The sequence below is a fragment of the Nematolebias whitei genome, chromosome 11 (assembly GCF_014905685.2).
Source record: "Nematolebias whitei isolate Nwh7 chromosome 11, NemWhi1, whole genome shotgun sequence".
Classification (NCBI taxonomy): Eukaryota; Metazoa; Chordata; class Actinopteri; order Cyprinodontiformes; family Rivulidae; genus Nematolebias; species Nematolebias whitei.
In genome coordinates, this window is record NC_056508.1 from 40,005,981 (window position 1) to 40,031,983 (window position 26,003).

The 26,003-nt window shown below is 40.0% G+C and overlaps 1 protein-coding gene across 1 annotated transcript in view; it reads right to left on the reverse strand.

The window, feature by feature from the left end:
- Nucleotides 1-22,291, reverse strand: part of ttll10 (tubulin tyrosine ligase-like family, member 10) — a 27,910-nt gene extending 5,619 nt beyond the window's left edge. Inside the window, exons 1-12 of the mRNA XM_037684528.1 lie at nt 22,246-22,291; nt 21,127-21,204; nt 19,052-19,218; nt 9,321-9,579; nt 8,893-9,037; nt 7,377-7,495; nt 7,068-7,188; nt 4,761-4,855; nt 3,682-3,853; nt 2,708-2,879; nt 1,091-1,231; nt 83-199 (exon numbers count right to left, since the gene is read on the reverse strand). Coding sequence (XP_037540456.1) covers nt 83-199; nt 1,091-1,231; nt 2,708-2,879; nt 3,682-3,853; nt 4,761-4,855; nt 7,068-7,188; nt 7,377-7,495; nt 8,893-9,037; nt 9,321-9,579; nt 19,052-19,218; nt 21,127-21,204; nt 22,246-22,291 — 1,632 coding nt within the window. The remainder of the gene's footprint in view (nt 1-82; nt 200-1,090; nt 1,232-2,707; nt 2,880-3,681; nt 3,854-4,760; nt 4,856-7,067; nt 7,189-7,376; nt 7,496-8,892; nt 9,038-9,320; nt 9,580-19,051; nt 19,219-21,126; nt 21,205-22,245) is intronic.
- Between the last annotated feature and the right edge of the window lie 3,712 nt (nt 22,292-26,003).

A 26,003-nucleotide genomic window follows, 5' to 3' on the forward strand; every position in this document is an offset into this window, starting at 1 on the left:
ATATATATATATATATATATATATATATATATATATATATAGGAAAACACATGAAACGTGTGAATGCTGATCAGAAACAGACCTTGAAATCCTCGTCCACCAAGAAGTCACAGCCAATCAGGTCAAAGAGTCCCAGACGGCAGTTCAACTTGGACTTGACTGAGAAGAAGCACTGGGTCATGATCTGCTGCATGCGCTTCTGATGCATGGACAGAAAACTGTGTCAGTCAGGCAGTTCATCGTCCTGCAGCATTCAGACAGACACGTGAGCTGAAATAATCAATATTATTTTAACAAGTTATAGAATCCGTGGGAGTTTTGAAGAAACGTCTGTGACATCAAGACTGAAGTGACGAACAAAGAGGCAGGTTGTGTTTCGATCACATGAAGCCGAAAGAGGAAAGGCGGGCACTCTCACTTTTCCCTGTCTGTCTATTAGTCTCTGTTAGCAAAATATCTCATCAACCAGTGGATGGGTTTTGATGAAACGCTCAGAAATAAATCACTGAATTAAATCTCCATCTGATGAACATTTGGAGTCAACTCAATTCAACACGTTTCAACAAAATATCAAACTAATTAATTTCTGATTAATTTGTTTCAGTTGGTTTACTCGTGATGTGGCTTTGAGATAATTTAATGTGATTAATTTATTATCTATATATTACATAATATATTATAATTCTATGAACTACGGGTGTTTTCAGCACTTCTTCTGGCTTTTTTTTAAGGTCTTTCTTTTGAAGAATGTTTTTTGTTATTTTATTAGGCCTCTTAAATCTACAAATAGCAAATAAATTTATCATTTAAAGTGAAAACCTGTGATGCGTGCACACAGACAACTCAAGTTAGATTTGTGGGAACTTTGTTACTCGCAGCCATTTAGAAATAATTTGATTACAGTTTGTTGTTTGTCCTCCATTGTGATGCATTTACATGCCATAGTAAAGAAATAAAAACAATGTTTAACATTTTATTTTAGCCATAAGATGAGACCCTCAGACAGGAATGAGCTTGTGTAAAACCAGTCACAACCGTTTCTATACCAGTTAATTGGTCCCTGAGAGCTGCAACACGCCCCAGTCCTCACCGCGAAGGCTCCAAGCACCCAGTCCCTGGGCAGACCCCTGGCAACCTGGAACCTGTCGTTGACGTAGGCGTTGAAGTTCTCCATGGACCACACTGTGTCCTCCTTCAGCTGGCTGTAGAGAGGGTTCTTCTTCTGGAGGTACTGGAGGGGGACAGTAGGGGGAGCAGAGACACATGAGAGACACAGAAAGACAGCACTGTCCCTGATGCTCAAATCCTTTTTTAATTTTATGAAAGTGAGGCTGAGAGCATTCGTTTGTTATTTCAGCTGTTTTGAGTAACTCTGTTTTTGAAGGTTAAAAGTTGATCTTGAATTTTTAATAAAATGGAGATATTCCTTGAATGAGCATCTTTGCTATAAAACCAAATTAATTTTATTGTCCAAATAAACATTCATCTGTAATTTACAGCAACAATATTCACATAATAAAGATTATTACATGATTTGTCATGAACAGTGACAGAGGTCAGTAACGTCGGTTAATTTGTGCATTTTTACCCAATAAAATCCTGCAGCAGTGGCCAGTTTTCAGGTTTTAAACAAAATAATAAAACCTGCTCCCTGTTTTTTCTCAGTTCATCATTCGATTTTAAGAAATATTTGAGTAAATTTTTTATTTTTTTTTAAAAGCTAAAACTAGAGAAACACATTTTCTGTGTGTAATGATTCGTCTGTAATGTCCTGGAAATTAAGCTGTTGAAGCTAAAAAGGGGAACACTAAACGTTTTTTGTTAAAAAGAGCAAAACTTCAGCTAAAAGCTAAAAAAAAAAAATGGAGGACTAGTTAAAACTAAATCTATCTGAAGAGTAAAAAGCAGCAAAAGCTAAAAGTTTCAAAATGCTATAGCTAAATGTAGCAAACGCACGGATAAAGTCAAGTTAGAAAAGGATCACTAAAAACTTAAAGTAGATTAAAAGTTTTATTATTTTGATAGTTTTAGTTTTGAGCTAGCATTCTGCGGCTTTTTATTTTTTTATTTTTATTTTTTTTAGTCAGGCCTTTGATACCTTTAGCTAGAATTTTGAGATGTTTAGCTTTAATTAGGCTGTTTGATACTATTAGATTTTAGTTAGCATTTTGCTGCTCTTAAATTTTAGCTTGCCTTTTGCTACCATTACCTGGCCTTTTGCTACTTTTTGCATTTAGTTAGCCAATTGCCGCTTTTTTCTATTAGCTACTTTTTGCTACCTTTGCTTCTAGCAAGCCTTTAGCTAAATTTAGCTTTTACCTTACCTGCATCTGCATCTTACCTGCATCGTACTGCATCTAGCTAGCCTTTTCTATCTTTTAGCTTTTACCAAATATTTGTTACATTTAGTTTGTAGCTAGCTTTTGGCTGAGTTTAGGTTTTAGCCAAATTTTTGTTACATGAGCAGAATAGTAGCTTAAAGCTAAAAGTAGCATAAAAAGACAGAAGTTGAGCAGTTATGCTGAGGCCGATTTTTTAAATAATTATATTTTTAAATAATTTTAAAAAGAGGCTTTCAGTGAATTTGTGGAGTTAAATATTATGAAAGGTATTAAAAAACAACTAAAAGTCATAGCAGCTAATGTCTATTCTCTTTAAACGGTGATTAAAATGCTGCTAAATCTGATAAGTTAGTGTTTGTGTTTACCTGGTTGGTGAGGTGAGTGGAGAGGTTTTTGGACTTTGGATCATAAATATTACAGGAGAGTCGCACGTATCCGTGACGAAAGAAAACCATGTAAGGCGCCGTGCAGGCGATGAGCAGGTAAGAGCGCACGTCGAACTTCCTGCTGTCAATGAGCAGTGGATTCTGGATGTAACTGTGAGGAAAATATTTGAACATGCTAAAAAAAGGAACAAGAATATTTTGTGTTTTCTGTGGAAATGCAACGCAAACATTGAGAACCGAATGAAAGCTGAAAACCGTTAACGAAGCAAAACTGAATGTTAAAAAGATCAGAATGAACATTAACAATAAAACAAAAGCTAAAATGAGCAAAAACTAAATCAAACAAAAATTACTGATAACTATAACCAGCAGAAAAGTGGCTAAAAAAGGAAAAACTGAAGATAGAAGGCAAAAATACCAAAAACAGTAGTTAAAAGCTAAACATTGCTAAAAGGTAAAAATTATCAAGTTGGATGAAGATCTAAGATTTTAGGATCTGGAGAGATCTCAAAGCATTTCTATGTGGAAAAAGTAAATTTAATTTAAAAGGTTTAAAAAAAAAAAAACAAGGTTGTGGCTGTTTATGAAATAGCTGAACGTTTGCTGAAGTAGCTGAAAAATGTTTGTAAAAACCTAAAACAGGAAACAGTTTGAATGCTGACCCAGCATTCACACATCTACTGAGTCTTTTCTAAGAGGACTATTTGTTTATTTTCTAACATTTACAATAATGTAAATTAATTCACTCTTAATTAATGCATAATAAACAATTATTAATGATTTATAAAGTATTTAGGAATTAATAGCGTAACTATAAATTATTTATTAGCCATCTATAAGTGGAGTCTTATTGTAAAGTGGTACCCAAATATATATATTATTCTATTTCTTTAGTTGCATTTGTGCTCATTTAAAACATGCATAAAAAAAAACGGTAAGTAAACTGAACCCACTGCTGAGCGATGTACGGCTGGTTGTGGAGGTGACATGCGCCCTTGTGGTCCTCCATGTGCTTCAGCTTCAGCCTGAAGGCCTCCACGTCCTCGGGGCTCTCCAGAAGGAGGATCCCTTTTCCTTGGTTCTGACCCGTGGGCTTACAGATCCACATGCGACTCTCGCTCTCACCTGGAAACAATACCAAAAGGTCGTTTGTGTTTCTTAAGGCCAGCTGGCTATAAATCAAAAAAAGCTAGTCATTTCTACATCCGGTGACTATTTTCTCCTAGTAGCTGATGAGATATTTTGCTAACAGACACTGAAACATGTTATTGTCTGCCTTTGTGTTTTGGCGACAGGTGATAAAATAAATCAGATTTTAGAATGCTTCTTACATTTGGGTGATTTGGGGAGTTTATACTTTTGTTCAGCTACTTGAGTGAATCTGCATTGATTTCATACATTTAATAATGTGATTAATCTACTTGAACTCTATTTATCTCCCAATGCAAAGAGATCGTATCATGTGATCATGATTTTTCCTTTTCTTTTGTCGCCTGCATGAGTTCGTCCACCACCCAGAGATCTGAACGGGCCACGTTTACTTAACGATAACGGTGTTTGTCGAACCCGTACGCTCATCACGACGTGTCGACAAAAACCATCCACTACAGATTTCACTGCTCACTTATCACTTCACGTCACCTTTTGTAAAGTTATTCTTTAAAGTTTGAAAATGACTCCGTTTCATTCGTTCGGCGCTGCTTCTCCTTGTTGCTCCTTGTTTGCGTCTCAGGCCTGCCCTCTGCTGACCTGTCTCCATGGCAACAGCATGCTTCCCCTGTGATTTTATCAGAGCCTTATGGGAGGTGAATATTTTCCAACGTTCTCAACCTCTTCATCAAACACTCACCAAGGCAACCCAACGCCATCGAGTACAAACTTCTTTTCAAAGCTGGATTCACGACGGGTTTGATTAATCGTTTTAACAGAACCCACACGGTGGAACGTACGATAAATCCAGTTGGACCGGTGCTGTGTCTCCTCTGCGTTAAAGTACCTGTGTGTGACCGGCAGGATGTGTTTGGCCGTTTACCCTCCTGCTGCGTGAAAAGGGCAAAGAAGGTATTCCTCTCTTGCCTCGTGTCCATTCGGAAGGTCGTCGGAATAAAGTCCTTAATTTTCAGCCTCCTGCGGAGCACAGTTTACAAAGAAAATATTTAAAAATCTTCGATTTCCTTGAGTATCTTATAATAAACTTGGACTAAGATCACAAAAGTGTTGCCAAAAGGGTCTTGTGTAAATAACATGGGTGATGTTTTCACCTCCGTGAGTGTGTTTGTTTATCAAATTATCTCTTGAACCAGCGAACATCATTGAATAAAACTCAAAGTAATCATTTGATATAGCTACAACTGATTAACGTTTGAAGTCAACCTGATTCAAGATGGCCGCCGCAGCCAAGTGACCTTAAGAAACATAAAAATGGCGATAACCCTTCTAGTTTTGCAGCTGTCGAGCTAAAGTTAGGTGTGGTAGTAATTCAGAGTCATTCCAAACGCATAATATGAGGAAGACACATTGCGTTACATCTTTGCTAAAAACGTTGGCATTATCTGTGTCTGTTAGTAAAATATTTCATAAACCACAGGATGGAACTGAAAGAAACTTGCAGACAGTAATCACTTGATGTACGTTTACAAATTATCAACTTTTGAAGTCAACCTGATTCAAGATGTCCATCAAAACTACTCCACATTAATAATAATAATAATAATAATGTCATCACAATGTCAGCACTGTATGTTTCCATACAATGGCGAAATTAGTCTCTGCATTTAACCCATCCACCACCAGGTGGTGCAGTGGGCAGCTATTGAAAGCGCCCGGGGGACATTTTGGGGATTAGACGTGCTGCCCAGAGACGCCACGTGATGTGCAGTGACTGGGGATCGAACCTGGGACTCTCGGGTCCCAAGCCGGCTGCCCTGCCTCTACACCATCTTAACAAACGCAAGCTTTAAATTAATCAGAATTAGAGATACTCAGCTAAAGTTTGAAGCGGTATAGTAGCCGTAAGTCATTTTAAACATTTAGGCCCGTGTTAAGATCTCACTCAATTTATTACCGGGTTGCTCAAAACAAATATAACTCGGTCATTTCTCAGATCGAAACTCTGGCATGAAAAGCTGCACGTTTTTTATTTTATTTACATTTGAACATCTTTGGAGATGTGGTTTCAATAAAGTTATGAATCTGCTTGTTTTTATTGTGAATTGACAGTGGTGCTAATTACCGTATTTTTCGCCATATAAGTCGCACCTTTTTGCATAAATTTGCAAGTCCTACAACTTAGACACCAAAGCAACTAATACACGTTTATTTCCTCATATTTATAATCCAATTTTTGTCTGAGATCTGATGATTTCATTCATTCTGACATGGAAAATATTGAAAACTGCCATTTTCAGCTGCTAGAGGGCATTCAAGTCATATGGCAAGCCAAGTGTCTCATTAATAGATAAAAGTGGCTATTAATGAGAGACTTGGCTTGCCATACTAAGACACCTTCCTTCGTCTGGTTCCAGAACTCCTGAAACAAACGTCGCTGTCCAGGCCAAATGCAGCTGATTTGACCATTAAAGTGCATTTATTAAGGAAAAGTTAACCTGAGACACACCTTTGCTATAATTCTGAGCAAACAAACAATTGTTTTTAAGTGTTAATCTTGTTAAATTCTTCTCAAAGTCCTCCCGTGCATGCTCCCGTGGCTGCCATTTGGCAGTCAATTGATTTTTGGCACACCACCGGCCCACGTTTCCGGGTGGTCAGCGGTGACGTATAATAGATGAGACTTACACGGCGAAGCGGCTTATTTATGTTTATTTCCAAAGTATTAGACATATTTGAACTGATGTGACTTGTATGGCGGAAAGTACGGTACATAACTTTAAACGTTGACAATTTTACATGTACAAATACACACTATTGCACAAAGTTTTGTATTCAGCGTTGACACAAGGACATTATTTATATATTTATCTAACGCCAAGACATTTTCTGAATTAAAAAAAAAACGATTAAGGTTATCTGATTTTTCACACTAAAATGCATATGAGCTATAAGATTTTTCTTCAGCAGATTAATAATACTGTATTTATTAAACATTTTATGCAATAATATTTTTAAAATCTGGTTGTAAAACTCTTTATTTCCAATCTAAACGTTTGGTAGTTCATGCTGATTTGACGCCGTTAAACCTTAGTGGTACCAGACGGGTGCGGTTTGCAGAATTTCTAGCACAGCAGCAAACATCTGTAATATATTTAAATAATTTAAACAACTCTAAAGAACAAATACATTTCAGAACAGGCAGAAACGGAAGCGTCTGAGTGCAGCCCACCTGAATCTTTGACTGTGTCGGACCGTGCCGCTCATGCGCTCGTACGCCCGCAGGCTGCAGAGGAGGCCGATCTTCGTGGTGAGCACGTCGTTGTTGGGAATCTGGTACAATAACTGCTGGCCTGGAAATAAAAGACACATTTTAAGTTTGTGCTCAGTAAACGCAGATTTAGCAAATAATAAAATGTAAAATAAACACATTTTGACAGATGTGTCTTTCATTTTTGGTAGGTTTTTAATTAAAGGAGGTTGTATAACTTGTTCAAGTACAGATTTGGTGTAACAGAGTATTGTGTTTTTTGTGGGGTACCTTCTCTGAAGTGTCTATAGATGGCTGGTGATTTGATCTCGCACCACTTGAGTCTGAAGTCCTCCCTGTGTTTGTCGTGAATTCTTTTCCATCCTCTGCTCTCACAGTAGCTGCTCACTCTGAGGTAAACCAACCACACCTGATGTTCATTTATTCCGCACGCCAGAGGTCAACGGTGTCATGTAAAGTTAGCTTTATTTAAAGTGGCAACATCGCCCTAAATAAAATATGTTGCATGAGAAATACAGAGGATCTTCATCACTCAAAAGCAGGGGTGATAATGTTGTCTGTGTGTTCATTTATTTGAGCAAATTTATTTATTAACCTTAATTTAACCAGGCAAATCCCACTGAGATCACAGATCTCTTTTGCCAGGGAGGCCTGGGCCTGAAGGCAGCCTAACATGCAGGTTTTTGGTGTGTGGGAGGAAACCGGAGTACCCGGAGAAAACCTATGCAAGCACGAGAAGAACATGCAAACGCCACACAGAAAGACCCCACGTTTAACCGGGGATTGAACCCAGGACCTTTTTACTGTGAGACAACAGTGCTAACCACTGAGCCATCGTGCAAAACATCTCATGAACCATTAGACGAATTTTAATTAAACTCTCAACTGATTAACCTTTGGAGTCAACCCAATCCAAGATGGCCACCGCAGCCAACAGACGGGCATGGTGGTTAGGATGTGCAGCAAAACTGCTGGCGTAGCTCTATAGAACCTCACTCACCTACACAAGGTGAGGTCAGTGAACAAGGCCAGACTGATTCTGGCAGATCCTGATCATCCACTCCATGGTGAGTTCAGGTTGCTTCCATCTGGACGCAGTTGTAGAACGAACAGACTGAAAAACTCATTCATCCCTGTAGAGATCAGGCTTCTCAACAAACACCGATGATTTCTGTTATTTTAAGGTTTTGTCTTGTCTGGATGTGTTGTGTGTGTCTGCAGACTGTGAAACAAATTGCCCCTCGAGGATAATAAAGACTCTTGAGCTTGAACTTATGTGGTAGTGGCTGAGTGTTATCACCACCAAATACTTCACGCATCACACATTGATCAATTTTTTTTTTTGCTTAACTGTTGGAATCAACCCTGTCTGTTAGCAAAATACCTTATAAAGCACGAAATGGATTTTAATGAAAACCTGAAGAAGTAATCTTTAAATGTTTTACCTAGAAATAGTTAACTTTTGTTGACCCAACTCTAAATGGCCACCACAGCAAATCAACACAAAATAGCTCTAGCTCAGTCAGTTTTACAGATATTGGGCTAAAATCAGACGTGGTGGTGGCTGAGAGTCATTCAAAATGCATTGTCCGATCGCTAATGCAGCTCATGAATAACATGCACGAGGTTCGACTAAAACCAACCCTTCTCGGTGTTGCATGATCTTAGATTAAAACTGGCATTAAAGGCAGCGGGTGATAAGTTGTCCTTCAAGAAAATTCAAACGAATCAGAAATGGGCTTCCTCTACTGTGACCTTTTTTTTTTATTCACATCGTTGAACTTACATCTCAACGCCGTTGGCTCCTCCAAAAAAGAAGACAGGAGGCTCCTTCAGCTGCCGGCCTCCATCTCTGTCCAGGTGAGCGAACGCCAGTGACGCCCTTGGTTTGGATTTGTGGAGGCGACACTTGAGGATGCGCAGACCTGACTCTTTGAAATATGCAAAAAGAAAGGAACCAAACATGCAGTTGATAAAAATACATGCTGCACGTCCACATTGTTTTGATGCAGTTTACAATACATTTTCATTTTAAAGCAATACAATGCAGTGGATTTTATTGTAGTTTATATTAATGATGGCTCTATGGTTAAACTGAATCTCAAACAAGTTTAACACACACACACATGCTTTGTCTTTTATGCTTGACAGTCAAATGGGAAAACCCCATCCTCCAGTGGAGAGTCATGCCTCCTCCCTCTGACTCTGATCTACCTTCTGATGTCATTTCCTGTATGTCATCACGGTCAGGTGATGAAGGCTGTGCTGCTCCCGGCTCCTCCTGCCTCAGGCTTCCTGCTGGTCTGTCATTTGTGCAGGGAACCACCGCTTCCTCCTTTTTCTTTTCTCGCTGCCTCCTCTGTCCGATTTCTCGTGCCTGTGAGTCGCTGCTGATCTCAGCCCAGAAGTGAGACGACAAGTCCTCTATCTGCTGCAGATCACAGCTGTCCAACATCTGTTTGACTTGCAGTGCCTAATAATGTAAAGAGAGGGCAGAGTTTACAGTCTTAAACCCTGTTCAGCTGTTCAAATATATCAAATTAATAGATCGTATTAAGGTCTTCAGACAACGTCTGGAACTTCACAAAGACGTTAACTTTTATGTCAACCTGAATTTAATGACATGATAATTTTATTTAGATTTTTATGTCACAAATTAAGCTGTACAGATTGCTAAAACCTAACAGCAGTTAAACTCTTAGCCTGTCTGTTGACAGACTTTGAATATAAGGTCATCTTATTACAGAAGGATGAGCATACAAAACTTATTTATTATTTTTTGTAGATTTTATTAAACCTTTATTTAATCAAATGAATCCCACTGAGATCACTTTTTTTTTTCCAAGGGAGCCTTGAGCAGTTCCAGGTCAAACACAGAAGGTAAGAATGATACAGTAGAACATGTATCGTAAAAGGACTCCATCACTGAAATAAAATTCAAACTGTAAGAAGCCAGTTTGGTTAAAACAGGAAACAGGTGCATGCTCCATCCTCCCAACCTTTCATCGTTGTTTTAAGGCCCAACTAAGATCAGATGTTGAAAATGCAGCAGGTGGTTCCAGGGTGCACGGGCAGAGGCAACAGCAGTGGTGATTTTAGCCTCTTTTTGGGGGTGCTCAAGCACCTCTAAATTTTAACTCAGCACCCCTGAAAAATAAAGTAAATTTAAAAAAAAATAGGTTTGGGTTTGGGGTTTTGTTTATAGCATTTATGATTCAATGCAACAAAGTAAACAAATTTAAAAGTAACAGATGATTAATACTTGGTTTATTTACATAATAACTTTATTCGCTGGATGTCCGGCCCCTGAGCTGCTGGCTCTCAGTAACTGTGGCCCCTGAGCAGTTTAGCTGAACAGTCCTGCTTTAGAGGGTGAATACAGTTTATTCCATTTCCAAAACCTAAACTGAATCTGGAAAAATGTAAAAGATGATAAAACCCTGCAGTCGATCTCATGAGCAGCTGAATACAACAGTGATAAACAGGAAGTACCACATGTTCAGCTGTACGAAGGCAACTGCAGGTAAATCCTCCATTTTTGTCATAATCTACATTTTACATTATGATTAATGGTTACATTAAAGGTTAATGCTTAAAGCTAGTTGTGCGTTGTTTTGTGTGTTTTAATTGTAGATATATGTTGCAAATTCTGGTTGCACAAGTTTAGTCTTTGTTATGATCAGTTAACACTAAACTGATTAAAGCGTTTATTAGGTTGTGTAATGTAAAGTGGAGCGCTACATCTGTAGCATCGTAGCTAGCGCGTCTGTATTGCACGCCGCTAGTTTAGCGCTACTTCTTGTTGTGCCGAGCTCTAAAATAGTGATTGAATCAAGTGTTTACATACGTAGGTAAATGTAGATGTTTAAAAACATGTTAAAAAACAGAATGTAGGAAATGGCATCTACTTTATTCAAAATTTTCTGGGGGAGGACCCCCAGACCACGCCCCAAGTGACACCAATGGCCACCACGTTGTTCAAGCCAAGAGCTGAGCACCCCTAAAGGTCAGATTCTAAAATAGCCCCTGGGTGACAGTTTTTTTTTTTCTAAAATAATAAGTAGTTCATATTACCCATGCCTTTCATGTTGGGGCTTTATAAAGCTCATTTGGCTGTGGCAGCCATCTTGAATTGGGTTGATTTCAAAAGTTAATCAGTTAAGACAACCCTCCGGGGGTTACTTTCTGAACGTTTCATTAAAGTTTGCTCTGAAGTTCATGAGAGATAAGCACACAGACAGAAACGATATCACCCCCAGCTTTGTTGTTCAGCTGTGGGCAAAAAGAAGTTGCGTTATTTCAAAATAAATGTATTTTTCAAACTCCTAAAAACACTTAAGCCTAATATTCCACCACTCTTGTCAAACTACAAGATTAAAACAAAAAAAAACTTACAGCTTTTACATGGAAGAAATCAGATTTTTTCTGTGTGAAGTTTTGCCGTCTAAAGCCAGTCATTGTCACTGCTGCCACAGTTAAAGTAAGAAAGCTCACAATGTTAATAATCTGCAGTTACTCGGTCGTGGGACCCCTGGCAACGGTTGCCATTTGCAGATAGAATTTAACGACAACAGCAACAGAACACAAACCACCAACTCAAGGTTATGGATCTTCCTCACTACTAAGTTTAGCTTCATTCAATATTTACCGCCTGTAAGCCTTTTGTTGTGTGGACGATGGTAATATGAGAGGAGGGTGTCAAATAAAATGGATTTACCAGTTTCTCATGGTATTATATGCTAATCCTGACAGTACAATGTGACTGTAATGGCAGATTTTTAAGATATCCTCATGAAAAACAATAAATATGCTTAAATTTAGCCATTTTTAAATTAACAAAAGAAGAGAACAAGTAGATAAGTGTGCAAAGAATCAAAATAAATGTTGTTTTATAAAGGCGGATCATGCTTAACTTATATAGACATTATCATTAATCTCCTTCTTGTGCCAAATCCTGGTATGCAGTTGAGCAACATAGCATTTGTGTGCTCGCAAGGCAAATCCATTAATTACCTTCTGTCTCAGTGATTTGACTCAGGAGGAAACACCCAGGCCCAGCTACGGTTGAAAATGATGCATAATCTCCTCTCTTCCTCCGAACAGCATGATAATTGAAAGGAGTGGTCGCCTTTTAGGCCCAGAACCACATAATTATACGTCCAATACGAGTGACGCAGACACCCAGCCGGTTTGAATCCACGTTGACACAAACGTATCTTGAACATATTTAGAGTGAATAAGAATGGAGCTGTCCTGGATGTCACTGTGAGAATTTATTAATGCTTTTATATGTTTAAATAGGCCTATAATGAAAACATTTAGGGTGCAACAGAAAAGGTTGACAAGTTTGCAAACTGTGAGGGCAAAATCACAAATTGTGCCTTTAAAAAAAAAAAAAAAAAAAAGCGCAACTAAAACAAAAACCACTGGAAAAAAACAACAACTCCACAAAGCAAAGGTCGAGATTAGTTCACGTTCTGTCATAACTATATTTAACTTAACAAGTTGACCTTATTTTTCCAGTAACTTAACGGCTTTTAAACCTGTTTGGTGTTGAAATAACTGTTTCAACATGCATGAACCATAAAGACAAGGCGTCCCCAAATGTGGGACTAAAGTCCTGATCCGAGCGAGCCCAGATGAAGTCCCAGGTGGACCCAGTATGGTTTAATGAAACCATTATACTATTTTTCGTCTTTACCTGCACACATTTTCCCACATTAACCGTAATATCTTTCAGGCAGCACAGCTTTCCTACAATTTACAGTCATTTATTTTAGAGGGGGGAGTGAAAGCACAGAGGTTAGAGAAGGAAAGCTGGTGATCGGGAGGTTGCAGGTTTGAATCCCTGGACTGTTATAACAAATTTTAGGTGGGAAAGGTTAAGGAACCAACACCTGATTCCACCTTTCTTTGCCTCACTGTGGACTCTTGAGCCAGGCCATCCCTCTAGCTGCTCCTCCAGCGCCTTAGATTGCAGCCCTCTGCTGCACACATGTGGGCTGTGGTAGCTCGGTGGTTACTTCTGGAAGGGCGTCAAGCATAAAAACAATTGTAAGATCACTTGCTGCAGAGACCCTTGAAAAAGGGAGCAGTCGAAAAATAAAAAAATAAACTATTGCATTGTAGGCTGCACAGCTTTTCATCTTAAGTGGAACTGATTATCTAGAATTTACGCTGCTACTTCACGTTTTGCGAAGCAAAGTCAGAAGTGATCTATCATTTAAGCTCACAGAACTGGCAGGAAAGTCGCAAATAATCCTGAAGCTCTATGATCCACGTGCACATCAACCTGGACGGGGCGGTGGGCTTCGTCGCTGCAGGGTCTGCAAAACTGGAACTGAGCTGCTGTTCTGCAGAGCTGGTAAGTAAAATGTTGCAGTACTGTACAGTACATATATGTATGTTGTTAAAATTATGTAGGTTTAAGAGTTTAGAACATTGCAAGAGTGTGGGAAGGGTTTATAAAGCCTTAATATCTATATATATATATAAATACTATAATAAATATAGCGTTCCTACGTTGCGGTTTTTCACCTATCACGGTGGTGTCTGGAACGTAACCCCCGCGATGATAATCGAGGGACTACTGTACAGTATTTTTGGAGACGCAGCTTCTTTATCATTCTGGAGATTTCCCACGTTTCTGCCAGCTCATGGAGAGGGACCAGCCTGGAAAGACAGTGACATAAATAATGAACACTAACACGCTGAATATCAATCTATTCTGGGCTTTTATTAGAGAAAAGGCCTCTAACTGGACATCAAAACCATTGTTAACGTCAAACTCAACATGTTTTTCAACCAAAATTCAGCAAGCAATCACCTCCCAGTTTGACCAGTTCAGTGTTTTGTACACACTGCAATACGGCGATACTGAGAGCTGTTGGGTAATAATGTGAGTCCAGCTCCAACGTCCTGGTTATTAGAAGCAGACTTCCCATATTCCTGTTGAACAGAGCTTTGTGTGGACCCTGTGTCAGCCACACCTTGATAAAGAGCCGCCATCTGATAGACTCTCTGTGCAAAGTGCTGCGTAGGAGGACAAAGAAAACAGGCTTGTTTTACAGCCCCGTCCACCTCCTGGTTCACCATATGCCGACAGCTTGTGTGCGTTTGTCTCGTTTTATCAGAACATACGAGAACACTGGTTTTATTTCTGTATTACACATGTCTAGTAAAGAAAAAGTCTGGAACTCCTTTTGTTTTGTTTTTTTACTTTTTGCAGGGCCAACTTCCTGAAAGAAAAATAAAACACACCCAGTGATTTTTTGGGGGGAAAAAAAAAGGCGGTCGATGAAAACAGGCGAAAACAGAATTTCACATGGAGTTGATACGCTCCATCACAAAAACAAGACATGCTAACTTGCTGATACATCATTATAAGAAAAGTAGGTGTGTGTGTGTGTGTGTGTGTGTGTTTGAGCCTGCGTTGTCTGTCTGTCTCGGGGCGGTCACGCCATGAGTTTGTGTGTCTTTGGAGCCTCTCCCATTCCCATGTCATCTCAACTGCCTGTAACTAGGAAGTGTTTGGCAATTGCAGGGATGCAGCCTGCAGCAATGGTGTCCCTGCACAACCCATTATTTGAAGGGATTCTACTTGTCAAGGTGTTAGACTGAAAGAAATGGATTTAAATTACATTGTAAAGGAAAACCTGTCTCTGTAGGGCCTCTCGTTCTTCTTCTATTCATGATTTCCTGACAGAATTACACAGGCGAAAACACAGGGGGGGCTGCTTTAGCAGGGGGCTACTGTGTTCCCAGGGTCTGTTTCCACTGGTTTTAGCTGGTGGTTTTAAATGTATTTAATAGCTTTGACTGAACAACTGATAGACACGAAAACATAAAATGTGTGTCCCAATTTTGCGCTTAGATGCTTTTAAAGTGAGACTTTGTGTCAATGTTTATTTTTGTGAGTCAGATCGTGCTTATAACGAAGGTCTCATCCAGCTGTGACCTCTTGGAGTGTTAGCTTCACCCTCTTTAGAGCTATGAAAAGACTAACAGGAAATACAGTTTGATTAAGAAATAGAAAATGACTCACAAATTACAGCAAAAGAATGAAGTAAGAGATAGATTAAACAGGCCGAGAGAAAAAAAAAATCACAAAAAGAAAGCGGGTGCTTCAGTTTTAGCAAAGCCTTAAATTTCACCAGATTCAACTGGAACACACACACACGCTCAATCGCTCAGTTTTATAGCAAAGGATTGTATATAAAGTATATAAAATGTGTTGACACCGACATAAGTTTACTTTCCTCTTTTATTAAATGCAGCTTCTTCTCAGATGACAAGAAAATTACACAATGGCCTGTTTCTGACATTTAATTTCACATTATCATAAAACCGGGATGATGACCAAAAAATTGGCATGAGAATCAGAACCTCTATATCTGAGGTTATGGTCCTCAGTTGGAAAAGGATTGCTCTCTTCAGGTCAAGGTTGAGGTTCTGCCTCAAGTGAAGGAGTTAAGTATCTCAGAGTTTTGTTCATGAGTGAGGGAAGAATGGAGCGTGAGATTGACAGACGGACTGGTGCAGCATCTGCAGTATTGCGGACTCTGTGCCGGTCCGTTGTGGTGAAGAGGGAGCTGAGCTGTAAGGCAAAACTCTCTATTTACTGGTCGGTCGATGTTCTTACCCTCACCTATGGTCATGAACTCTGGGTAGTGACTGAAAGAATGAGCTCATGGATACAGGAAGTTGAAATGAGTTTCCTCTGCAGGGTAGCTGGACTCTCCCTTAGAGATAGGGTGAGAAGTTCAGTCATCCAGGAGAGACTCAGTAAAACTGCTGCTCCTCCACATCGAGAGGAGCCAACTGAGGTGGTTTGGGCATCTCTGAGTGCCTTACTAGGGAGGTGCTTCGGGCATGTCTGACTGGGAGGAAACCCCAGGGAAGACCCAGGACACGCCGGAGAGACTCTGCCTGGGAACTCCTTGGAGTCCTCCCAGAAGAGCTGGAAGAGGTGGCTGTGGAAAGAGATGTCTGGGCCTCCCTACTCAAGCTGCTGTCCCTGTGACCCGACTTTGGAACAAGTAGAAGATAATGGATTATCATAAAACCTTTCTTCTTAACCCAACAACGAGTTAAAATGATGTCTTTGAACCACTGCTGAATGTGTGATACGCTGCTCATTAGACCCGTGTGGTGTCTTCTGATCAGTGTCTGTCTTCAAAACTTGAACATCCAAACAGCAGTAGCTACATTTTTTAGATGCAGTCTAGTTGTCTGGTTTCAACAATAAGCATTTTCTTTTCATTTACTTTTACACATAATTGAACACTCGTTTTCTCTTCCTGCTCAATTATGACGTGCTGTGTCCTCCGCAGTCAGAGGGAAGGAGGCGGGAAACATCGTGGGCGGGTCACCAGTCAATCACAGAGGCACACGTCAAGTTTCAAACCAAAGACATTCAGCTGTGAGTGTGAACTGTTGCATCATCCTGGTGCCCACAATAAACACAATTTTAATAATTCAAGCTGCTTAAGCTGACTGGTGTCTGGGCAGCCAGCTGGTCCCTGCGTTAGTAAAATAATAAAATATACCCATTTCTATTAGCTCATCTGTTACCAGTCTGTCAGCTCCAAACAAATACGTCTTTGAGGTGTTGGTCACATTTTCTTTTGCACTGAAATTTGTTCAGGTACATTCCCTTCTTCAAGTACTGGCCTAAGATTACTAAACGTGGTGCAACCAAATTATGACTAAATGACTGTAGCAGTTAGAGCCAACCACATACGCTCACTGTGCTGCTGTTCAGATTAAAGTTTCAGTGTTCAGATTAAAGTTTCAGGAGTGAGTTGTGACAAAAAGGGTGTCAGCAAAGGTCAAAGGAAAAGTTTACAAGACAGTGGTGAGACCAGCTATGTTGTATAGTCTGGAGACAGAGACATGGACAAAAAGACAGGAGACATAACTGGAAGTGGCAGAAATGAAGATGTTGAGGTTCTCCTTAGGAGTGACAAGGATGGATAAGATTAGGAATGAGATCATCAGAGGTACAGCACAGGTGGAACAACTGGGAGATAAAGTTAGAGAGACCAGACTGAGATGGTGTGGACATGTTCAGAGGAGGGACAGTGGGTATACTGGTAGAAGGATGTTAGAAATGCAGCTGCCAGGAAAAAGACAAAGAGGAGATGTATGGATGCAGTTAGAGAGGACATGGAGGTAGTTGGAGTGAGGACAGAGGATGCAGAGGACAGAGATGGAGGAGGATGACTCGCTGTGGAGACCCCTGAAGAGGGAAAAGCTGAAAGAAGAAGAAGATGATGAAGAAGAAGATGCTGCTGTTCAGATGTGTTCACAGCCTCATGATGAGGTGCAATATTTTCTTGCCAAGTCCATCGTCATTAAAAAAGGGAATTAAATGTTTAGTTTCACGTCTGTCTGTTCGTTGGACAGTCTGTGCTTTGCTTGCTTATCACAGTTTTCTGGAGTCATACTCTGTTAGAACTGAAAGCAAAAGACCATTTTTCTTAGATTTGGTAAACAGCAACAGAAAACAACGCATGTGAACTGAGAGAGGATAGCGTTTGTGACTGTGCACAAGCTCACGTGCAAAATGAAACCTGTGCTTTCCAGCAGTACGCTCTGTTAGGATCTGTCCTAACAGGAAGGGAGTGACAGCGCATCAAAATGAATTGTTTATAGAGTTATTAAGTTATCAAAACTGATTCTAAAAAGCTCTTTAACCGAGCTGACAATCTGTTATAAATGTTATAAATTTAATTCAGTTTCCATCCTTTTTTATTTCTTCATTTACATTTTCTGTCAAAGAACCCACATAATATAGCTGATGACAACTCAGCCCAGGGGTTTGCAACGTTTGCAATATAATTAGCCATTATTTCCACTTTGCTTATTAATTATGATGTCCAGAGCCACAAAACCTGTTACAACTGTGAACTGTGAACTGGTGGCCAGTGGACCACTGCAAGTTTGTTGGAAATGGCTTTTACAGCCAGTGGGTGAGATATTATAATATGAAAAATGTCTAACTATTATATCTTTTTTCCTTCTTTTTAGTAATGGTTTTATGTATTTTAATCTTGTTTTGAATGTACATTTTTACCCTGTTTTTATTAATTTTGTCATGTTTAAACTGTGTCGGACTGTGCTGGCTGCCATCACCACTTACTGTAAATGAATTGCCCTTCAGGGACATAATAAAGTGAAGTATTATTAACATTTATTCACACTTTTACATTTTAATACGAAAGATGAGACCCAATTCATGTAAAGAAAGAAAAAAATGTTTGATTTTTAACAATTTTATAAAAATTAAAACACTGCAGGTGTGTGTGAGTTATTTTAATTGTTGAAGATTTAAGTTTCCTACTTAAAGCATAAAGTTAAAGACAGGATCAAATTAGGTCAGTTTGTTGGATATCCAAGTACACTTTCAAGAAAAATTAATAATTGTGTTTAATTTGAGTTTGTTTTTATTTTTTATTCTTAGTGTTATCAAAGTTACACACCATATTCCTTCTCATCAGCTTGTCTTAAAGATATTCCAAAACATTCTGCTGGTTTTGAGAGAAACATCATGCGGAGAGACTGGAAGTCGACTTAAAGAGGCTAACAAACTACTAGCATGATGTAGTCCAGATGTTTTACGCCTTGTACTATCCTTCACATATTTGATGACAGGAAATCTGCTAAAACTAGCAGTTTTCATTGTTGGTAATAATTTAAATAAATCTTTTATTTTAGTTTGGTCGAAGCCTGAAAGAGCCGCAGCAGAGGGACCAAACATGTGGCCCCAGAGCCGCAGGTTGCAGACCCCTGCCTTAGCCTATTGTTGCACTGTGATGATCAGATTTATTTAAAAAGGCTCAGGAGTGTTGCAACAGGACACTTTAAACATTTTTTTTTATACATGTAATGAAATCCAGCAGACACAGAAGGGTTTCCACGTCTTTCTGTGAATGTCACCAGACCTGGAGGCATGTCCCGGCCAACCGTTCTACTCCAGCGGCAGCTCCAGTGGATCTGGCCTCCTTATCCACAACCGGCAGCAGCTCAGGAATCCGGTCTGATTGCAGCGAGCAAGCACGGACCAGTGCAGGAATCCTCTTACAGCCGTCTGCCAGCCAGGAATGTGATTCTGAGTTGTGATGTCACCAACGCAGAGAGTAACTCCTTACAATTAACGCTGATTTGAAGGTTTTTATCGGCTTACTGAAATAGTTAACCTCGTGGCATCTCGTTGCAATTTAAACGAGTTTTCTTAAAAGCAACAGTTGGATCAAAATAAACGTTTTAATGTCAAAAACATGCGGTGTTTAGAAAGGAGTTTAAAAATGAAGACTTTGCCACATCTTCTCCGTTATTAGACCAAATAAGTTTTAGTGTGCTCGTTTTTTCTACTTGTATTTTTAAGTTGTTACTGTAGAAGATCAGTCAAACTTTCTGCAGAATAACATTTGACCTGTAAAGATACACATCTTTGTATGAGAGGCGTTTACAGCATGTGTTGGATTTTTTATTTTTTTAGATTCCTTTCTAAAACTTTATTCTTTTAACGAGGCGGGACATCACGGAGGCTTTGGGGAAATGAAGTTTCTGGTTTGTGGTTAATCAGATGCTATGGTCTTTCTTTTGATCACACCACTGTGAAATGTGATTCTGCTGCGAGTGTTGCTCTTGGATTAATGATTAAATCGACTAGATTGTCAGAAATTGGGCCAGTATTTGTTTAAACACTTACAGGAAATCATTTTAATTGCCCACAAATAACACACCTAATGACAATATACTGAAACCAGCGTCCTACAAAGAGAGAAAAAGCACAGTTTTGTGAAACACTTAAAGGAACCTTAAGAAAAATTGAGACGTACTAATACTACAACCCCTTCAATTTAAAAATAAACTTTTTTTTATGTGTTTAATTTAAAGAATAGACTCAGATCCTTAAAGTTTGCAACGTTTCTGGGAATTTCAAGCTCTAACCCTGGAGATCAGTGAAGCTTGAGGCCTGTTACGTCAAACGGCTAAATGGTTTTTGTGTTTGTGTTCAAACTGATAAAATCAGGGCTGCGTTTAAACAGTCAACTGAAACCCTGAGCTAACAGGGATAATAAACATTATATCTATACTGCAAGCTCGCTTTGTAGTTGTAAAAAAAAAAGATAAAAACATTTATGCAAAAAAAAAAAAAAAAGACTTGCATGTAAATGCAGCCACTGACAGTAGCAGCTGAGTGAAGGGGTTTCTTCGGATGAAGTTCCTCAGGGCGAGGCGGAGAAAACGGGCCTTGTGCTGCTCGATTCATCGGGCTGGACTGGGCACAATGAGGGCTTAGCTGATGGAGGGACCTTTATGGGTAAATTGAGGCATTTAAAAAGAAGCTCTGTTCAACGGTAACCTGATCCACACCTGACTCAAGCTCGGCATTCCAGTGTGTCCGAGGGAAGAGTTCACAATGACCAGCAGACCTGCCACAAACAGCTCCAGTGCTCCGCAGATCTGAACTTTACCAACGATATTTAAAAACATCATTGTAAAAAGAAAAAAAGTGAACAAGAGACCGATTTTAAAATTTGAACCCATTTATTTATTTTATTCACATTACAAACCACTTCAACGCAATATATAAACTAGCAGAAAGAAGCAAAATAAATTCTGCTGTCGCAGCGCGAAGAAGAAAGCAGATCTTTTATTGGCAACACATACATTTTCTCAACCAGCTATGTTCAATAAAAACGGTTTTAGATTAGCTAGAGACATCCACGACTGCTGCTTACAGGAGGAACTTTGACTCGTGTCACATGGAAGAAACCACAAGAAATCCATCCATCTTCCAGTGCAAGGATCATAGTTCCATAGTCATCATCATTCAACACCATCTGCCGCTACGTTTAATATGTTGATGTGTCTCCCTGGTCTGCCTTTTGTCAATATGCTGCATGTCAGATGCACAGAGCAAGAGGAGGGGAAGTAAGAGAGCAGAAGGTAATGCCATTTAATGGACGGCATTACCAGACAGTATTAGACACCAATAATTACATCTAACCTTGTCTGGTAAGACGCCTATCAACAGGCTGGAAGGATGACCTCTGACTTTTCATCTGTGCAAAGAGGAAGACGAGGGCTGGAGGAAACAGAACAGCATAGAAACAGGTTGAAATGAGCAGTTCCTCTTTTTTTTTATTTTGTTGTTCTTGCAGGTTCTGACTCAGAACAATGTACTTTCTGTCATTTAAACTGACCGAGCATGCAGATAGTAAGTAAATGTAGAGGAAACAGATATAGAAAAAAAAGGTTAAGCTTGGTCAGGCTCACAGTCCTTCTACTATATTCATACAAAATATGTGGCAACAACACAAATGTGACAGATTACAGGAGACGACTGAAAGACAAAAAGACGTTTTGTGTTGCAGCGTGGATAATAGAGCCGGGTGGGCAAATAAAGGTGCGGTTTAAAATGTGAGGTATATCTCCCTCCTTTAACAAACACCGTGGTTCTATTTTTCTATTGTTTGCTTTTAAATGCAGACTGTAGACATTAAAGTTAGATTTATGTTCTAAAAGGGCTAAGATGAAGAATCTATATTTCCATCTCTTTAAGGTTTTCAATGAACAGCAAGTGATCTCATTTAAACTTGTTGTTTAAACTGAAAGCTGGGAGAAAGTGTCCGTTTTAAATCCTGTTGCACCGTTCTCAGGTGAGCTCGTGTCCGTTTCAGGATGTTCCACGCAGGTAAAGCTAGGTGGACCAATCGCTGCCGTACAGCACAAAGACCAACGCTGTTCAGGGGAGGGAACAAGGAAACGAGGCCCTGCAGGACCGGTGGAACCATCAACCGACTGCTATTCTTTAACTTGGGCGGGGTGAGGTTGCCATAAAGGTTTTTTTTTCCCTCTCTTTTCAAAAGCAGTGTCATAAATTGAGGCAAGGTAAACACGTAAAAGCAAATATTGAAGCATCTAAAAAACAACCTGTTTCTATTTTATTTAATTTAAAAAAGCTTGCACGATATTGGTTTGTTAACAAACTAACTGTGACCATTACATAGTCTTCTTTTTTTGTTGTTTTAAAGATCAACAGTACATAGCAGTGTAGCCTGGGGTTGTTAGGATGGAAGTTCAATGTGAACAAAAGAGAAAAAGTGCACACCTTCTTTGGAATTACCTTCGGGGTAAAACGCTAGACGTTCGTCTAGGAGCGAGCTCTCCATTTTCGGTTTACAACGCTCAGCGCTTCACACATTTGAACTTGTCATTAACCGTGCTGCAGTTTAAGGAGAAGCTTTGAAGATCCATAGCTGCCCAGAAAACATCGTTACCAGACAGTGTTAGAACAACAGTTGTACAATCCAGCACTGTCGGGTAAGATGGATCCTGGGAGCCATTTCCGTCGCCGCTCGTGTGCTTTTACCTGATCCAGGGCCAAGAGGAGCACGGTGCCGCTAACACCGCCAGAGTAGTTTGTCTGGTTCCAGTCGGCAGATGAATATCATCATCATTACCAGGCAGTATTAGAGAAAGTGATGATATCCAATGCTGCCTCGTAAGATGGAGATAAACACCCAGAAATGTCTACGGACTTACTTAGGGTTCTACTTGTAGATGATCAAGCGATGCATTCTTTTAATAAAAGGTTCAATAAACTCTTAAGAGTTCAGTTTAAAAGAAAAAATGGGAATGCAACCATTATTTTAAGATGCGTTTCTTAAACCAGCCCACTCTCAAAGTACTAAGTTACAGTATGAAGGTTAAGCTCAAGCTGAATTATGTATTGCGTAAAAACAGCTTTGCAATTTGAAATGGGGAAGCCCGTTGTCGTAGAACGCCCCACCGTTGAGTAACCGCTGAACCCTTGTTGGGGTTTACAGCTTCAACCGGCTGTCACAGAAAAACCTGACCACAGAGGTTGTTAATGATTGCCAAAACCTGTTCTGACTAGTCTAACTATGGCACAGTAATGTTGGGAGGGCTGCTCTTCACACAATACATGGCTGTAAGTCATTTCAAAAGTGTCACGCAGTCTAAAACCCGTCACCCCCACCCCCCACCCCAGGGTGCTGGTTCTGTTGCGCGTCGTTCTGTATCCCAGACAGATGGGCGACGTTAAGGTACAGCGTATTATTTTGATGATCATGAGCATCTTTCAACGGATGTTTTGTGCAGCCAGAGAAGAAAAGCTGACTTTTTTGTTCAGTTTTCCGCTGGCAGACCTCTTAGGCCGTTGTCTTTGTGTTTGCCGTGTGATGAAAGGCTGATGGAATGCTGCTCGGCTCGACCTGAGCCCACAGCGTGTATGCAGAAGGTCGTTTACTCGCTTACTGAATAACGCAGATCATTCACAGGTACAACGCGTGAAATACTCACACCCCCAAACGGACAATTTTGGTTCTTGAAATGTAGCATTATAGCCACCAAATATATGATTCAAATTGTTTTTTAAAAAAATCACTGAATACCTTTTCTGTTTGTAAAATATTCACGCCTTATTTGGTTTGTTAAGAAAGAACAGGTTTCCAGTCACCCTGAGAATTTGGGGGAAAAATGAGGGGGAAGGAGAAAGGAAAAAGTTTAAGGGAGGGAAATTTTCAGGATAAAGAAGGTGGAGAATGCACCTGTAACCTTACCGTCATGAAAGGTACCCCACAGAAAGAATGCACCAAAACCAAAGTAAAGAGAACATGTTTGGAGGGAGGGGGGGACTGAAAAAGAAAGAGAAAAAAGATCTTGAATTTCCAGCCCGCTGCCCGAGAACGCTCCGTCTTCCTCCCAGCCAGGCCGGCCCCATGAAATGAGAAAGTCAAGCAGACCTGCTCTCCCAGACTCTTATTTAGTTAATGATCAGCATTATAAACCCGTGCTGCAGGCCCTCTGAGGAAGAGAACAGGAAGAGAAATACAGAAAGAGTGGAAACAAAAAAGGTTAGCCCAGAAAATTCAAGCTGGTAAAAGTAACAATACCTGTTCAATTGTTTACTTCAACCAAAATGTCCAGCCACTTTGTCTTCCATTCGTCCAAAGGCTTCCACTTCTGCTTTTACGCGCCAGAGTTTTTCCCATTGTTGCACATCGTGCTCCGAGCAGTGGGAGTTTCAACCGCTTACGGCTGCCCACACTTTCTGCTCGCTGGTAGTGAGGCGTGATCAGGTAACTCTGCCCTCTCTGCTGGAATGTGACTCTGCTGTGAAATGAACAACCCGATAGGTAAACTGGCCTGGCCCTTAATCAATAGTTGCAGTCTTTGTGGGAAAACAATGGCGGGGAAACCCAAAACCTTATTTAACTCCTGGCCGTACCTGAACGCGACCTAACTGGCCCTTCAGCCCAGCAAGGAGCACCATGGCAACTCTATTTGGGTCAAGGTGCTGTTTATCTAGCTATTGGTTTTTAATGTAAGGTTAGTGATGTAGTAATTTACATATCATTTGGTTGCTCCACCCTTATCCCCCCTCACCCACCCATCCCAAACCTCATCCCTTTCACTGCCTTGGCGTCATTTCTCTTCTCTGCTTTGAATATTTCAAATGAGCAACCAAAACGTTCAACTCATTTGCCTCTTTGAGCGCGTCCTTATAATTGAGCATAATCCCTTTACAACTGCTCTTTTAGCTTGCAGCTTTAAAAAATATATATTCAAACTTTTTTTTTTTTTTTTTATAAAAAATTTAATGTAATAAATTATGTGCTCTAAAAAGTCTGCAAAAATCTTAAAAATAGTTAATAAACTTTAACCATTGCCCTTTTTTATTAAGTTCTACATAATGTAAAAAATATATAGATTTAAAGTTTAGTATTTCAAACTATACTGCCCAAGGATTGATGCTCTTTAATTAAAGAGTAAACTAAATCCGAAGGCCCTGCCTCCTAACGCTGTCGTTCACCATACGTCACGCTTTAAATTAACCTCCAGAGGTGATGAGAGATAAACGTTCCCTTGAGATCAAACTTTTGACTCCATCTTGAATACAGCCAACAAAAGAAGAAGTTTTCCTCTCTGTCGAATTTCAACCTCACTTCCTGTTCCGTTGCCATAAACAGCAGCTCTCATGTGACCGGCAGCTATTCAGGTGTATGAAAGAAAAGAACAAATGTGTCTCTCCACCAATCACAACCCTCCACCTTGCGCCGCAGTCGTCACCGTACAGTATTCGGTCGACATTTTCCCTCCATTTTCTCCTTCTCCTCCCCAGACTTCCTCGATTGTCTACCGCTTGAAAATATCGTTGACGGCGGCCTGGAAAGTGTTTTAGTGAACGCCCGCTCTGTGAAGTCCAGCCTAAACTTGCAACTCTACCTTTAGAGGCAGGAAAAAAAAAAAAAAAAGCGAACGAGCAGACATTTTACGTCCGACTCACTTCCACTTCTCGACAAGACGAGAGACGCAGGCAGAGTTCAGCCGACTCTCCATCTTGAAACAAAACACAAGCAGTAACTCGTCAAACGAGGGAATAAATACCTTACCGCTAAAGTTCTCAAATCTAACAGGTCGTAGAAAAAAGTTTACAGCTGCTTCAAATAAATAACAGCCGCTGCTGTTAGATGTTTGTTAAGCTGTCCCGTACGGTAGTTGTGTAGATGTGTCCCGGTGAAGCTCATATTAAGGCTGTAAAAGCGAGTCGGCTTCTGTCTTCATGTCCTTTGACAAGTCTGGCAGTTTGCCTTCACCTGCCCCAACTGGTCTATCCAGTTTTGGAGCGTTGGTGTCTATTGTTTCGTGTTCTTTTCTTTTCTCCGTTTAAATGGAGCTGGAATTTGATACATTACTATTTTCGCCTTCCGTCGAAACTACCTAAACCCTCCTTTATTCGCGTGCGAACGCCGACGGCTCCGTGCGATGACCTACTTTGCTTGCCACACATTTTGCATTCAAAGCCTAACCCCCCCCTAAAGTTTTAACTGTTGTGCCGTTGAGCAACAAGTCACGATG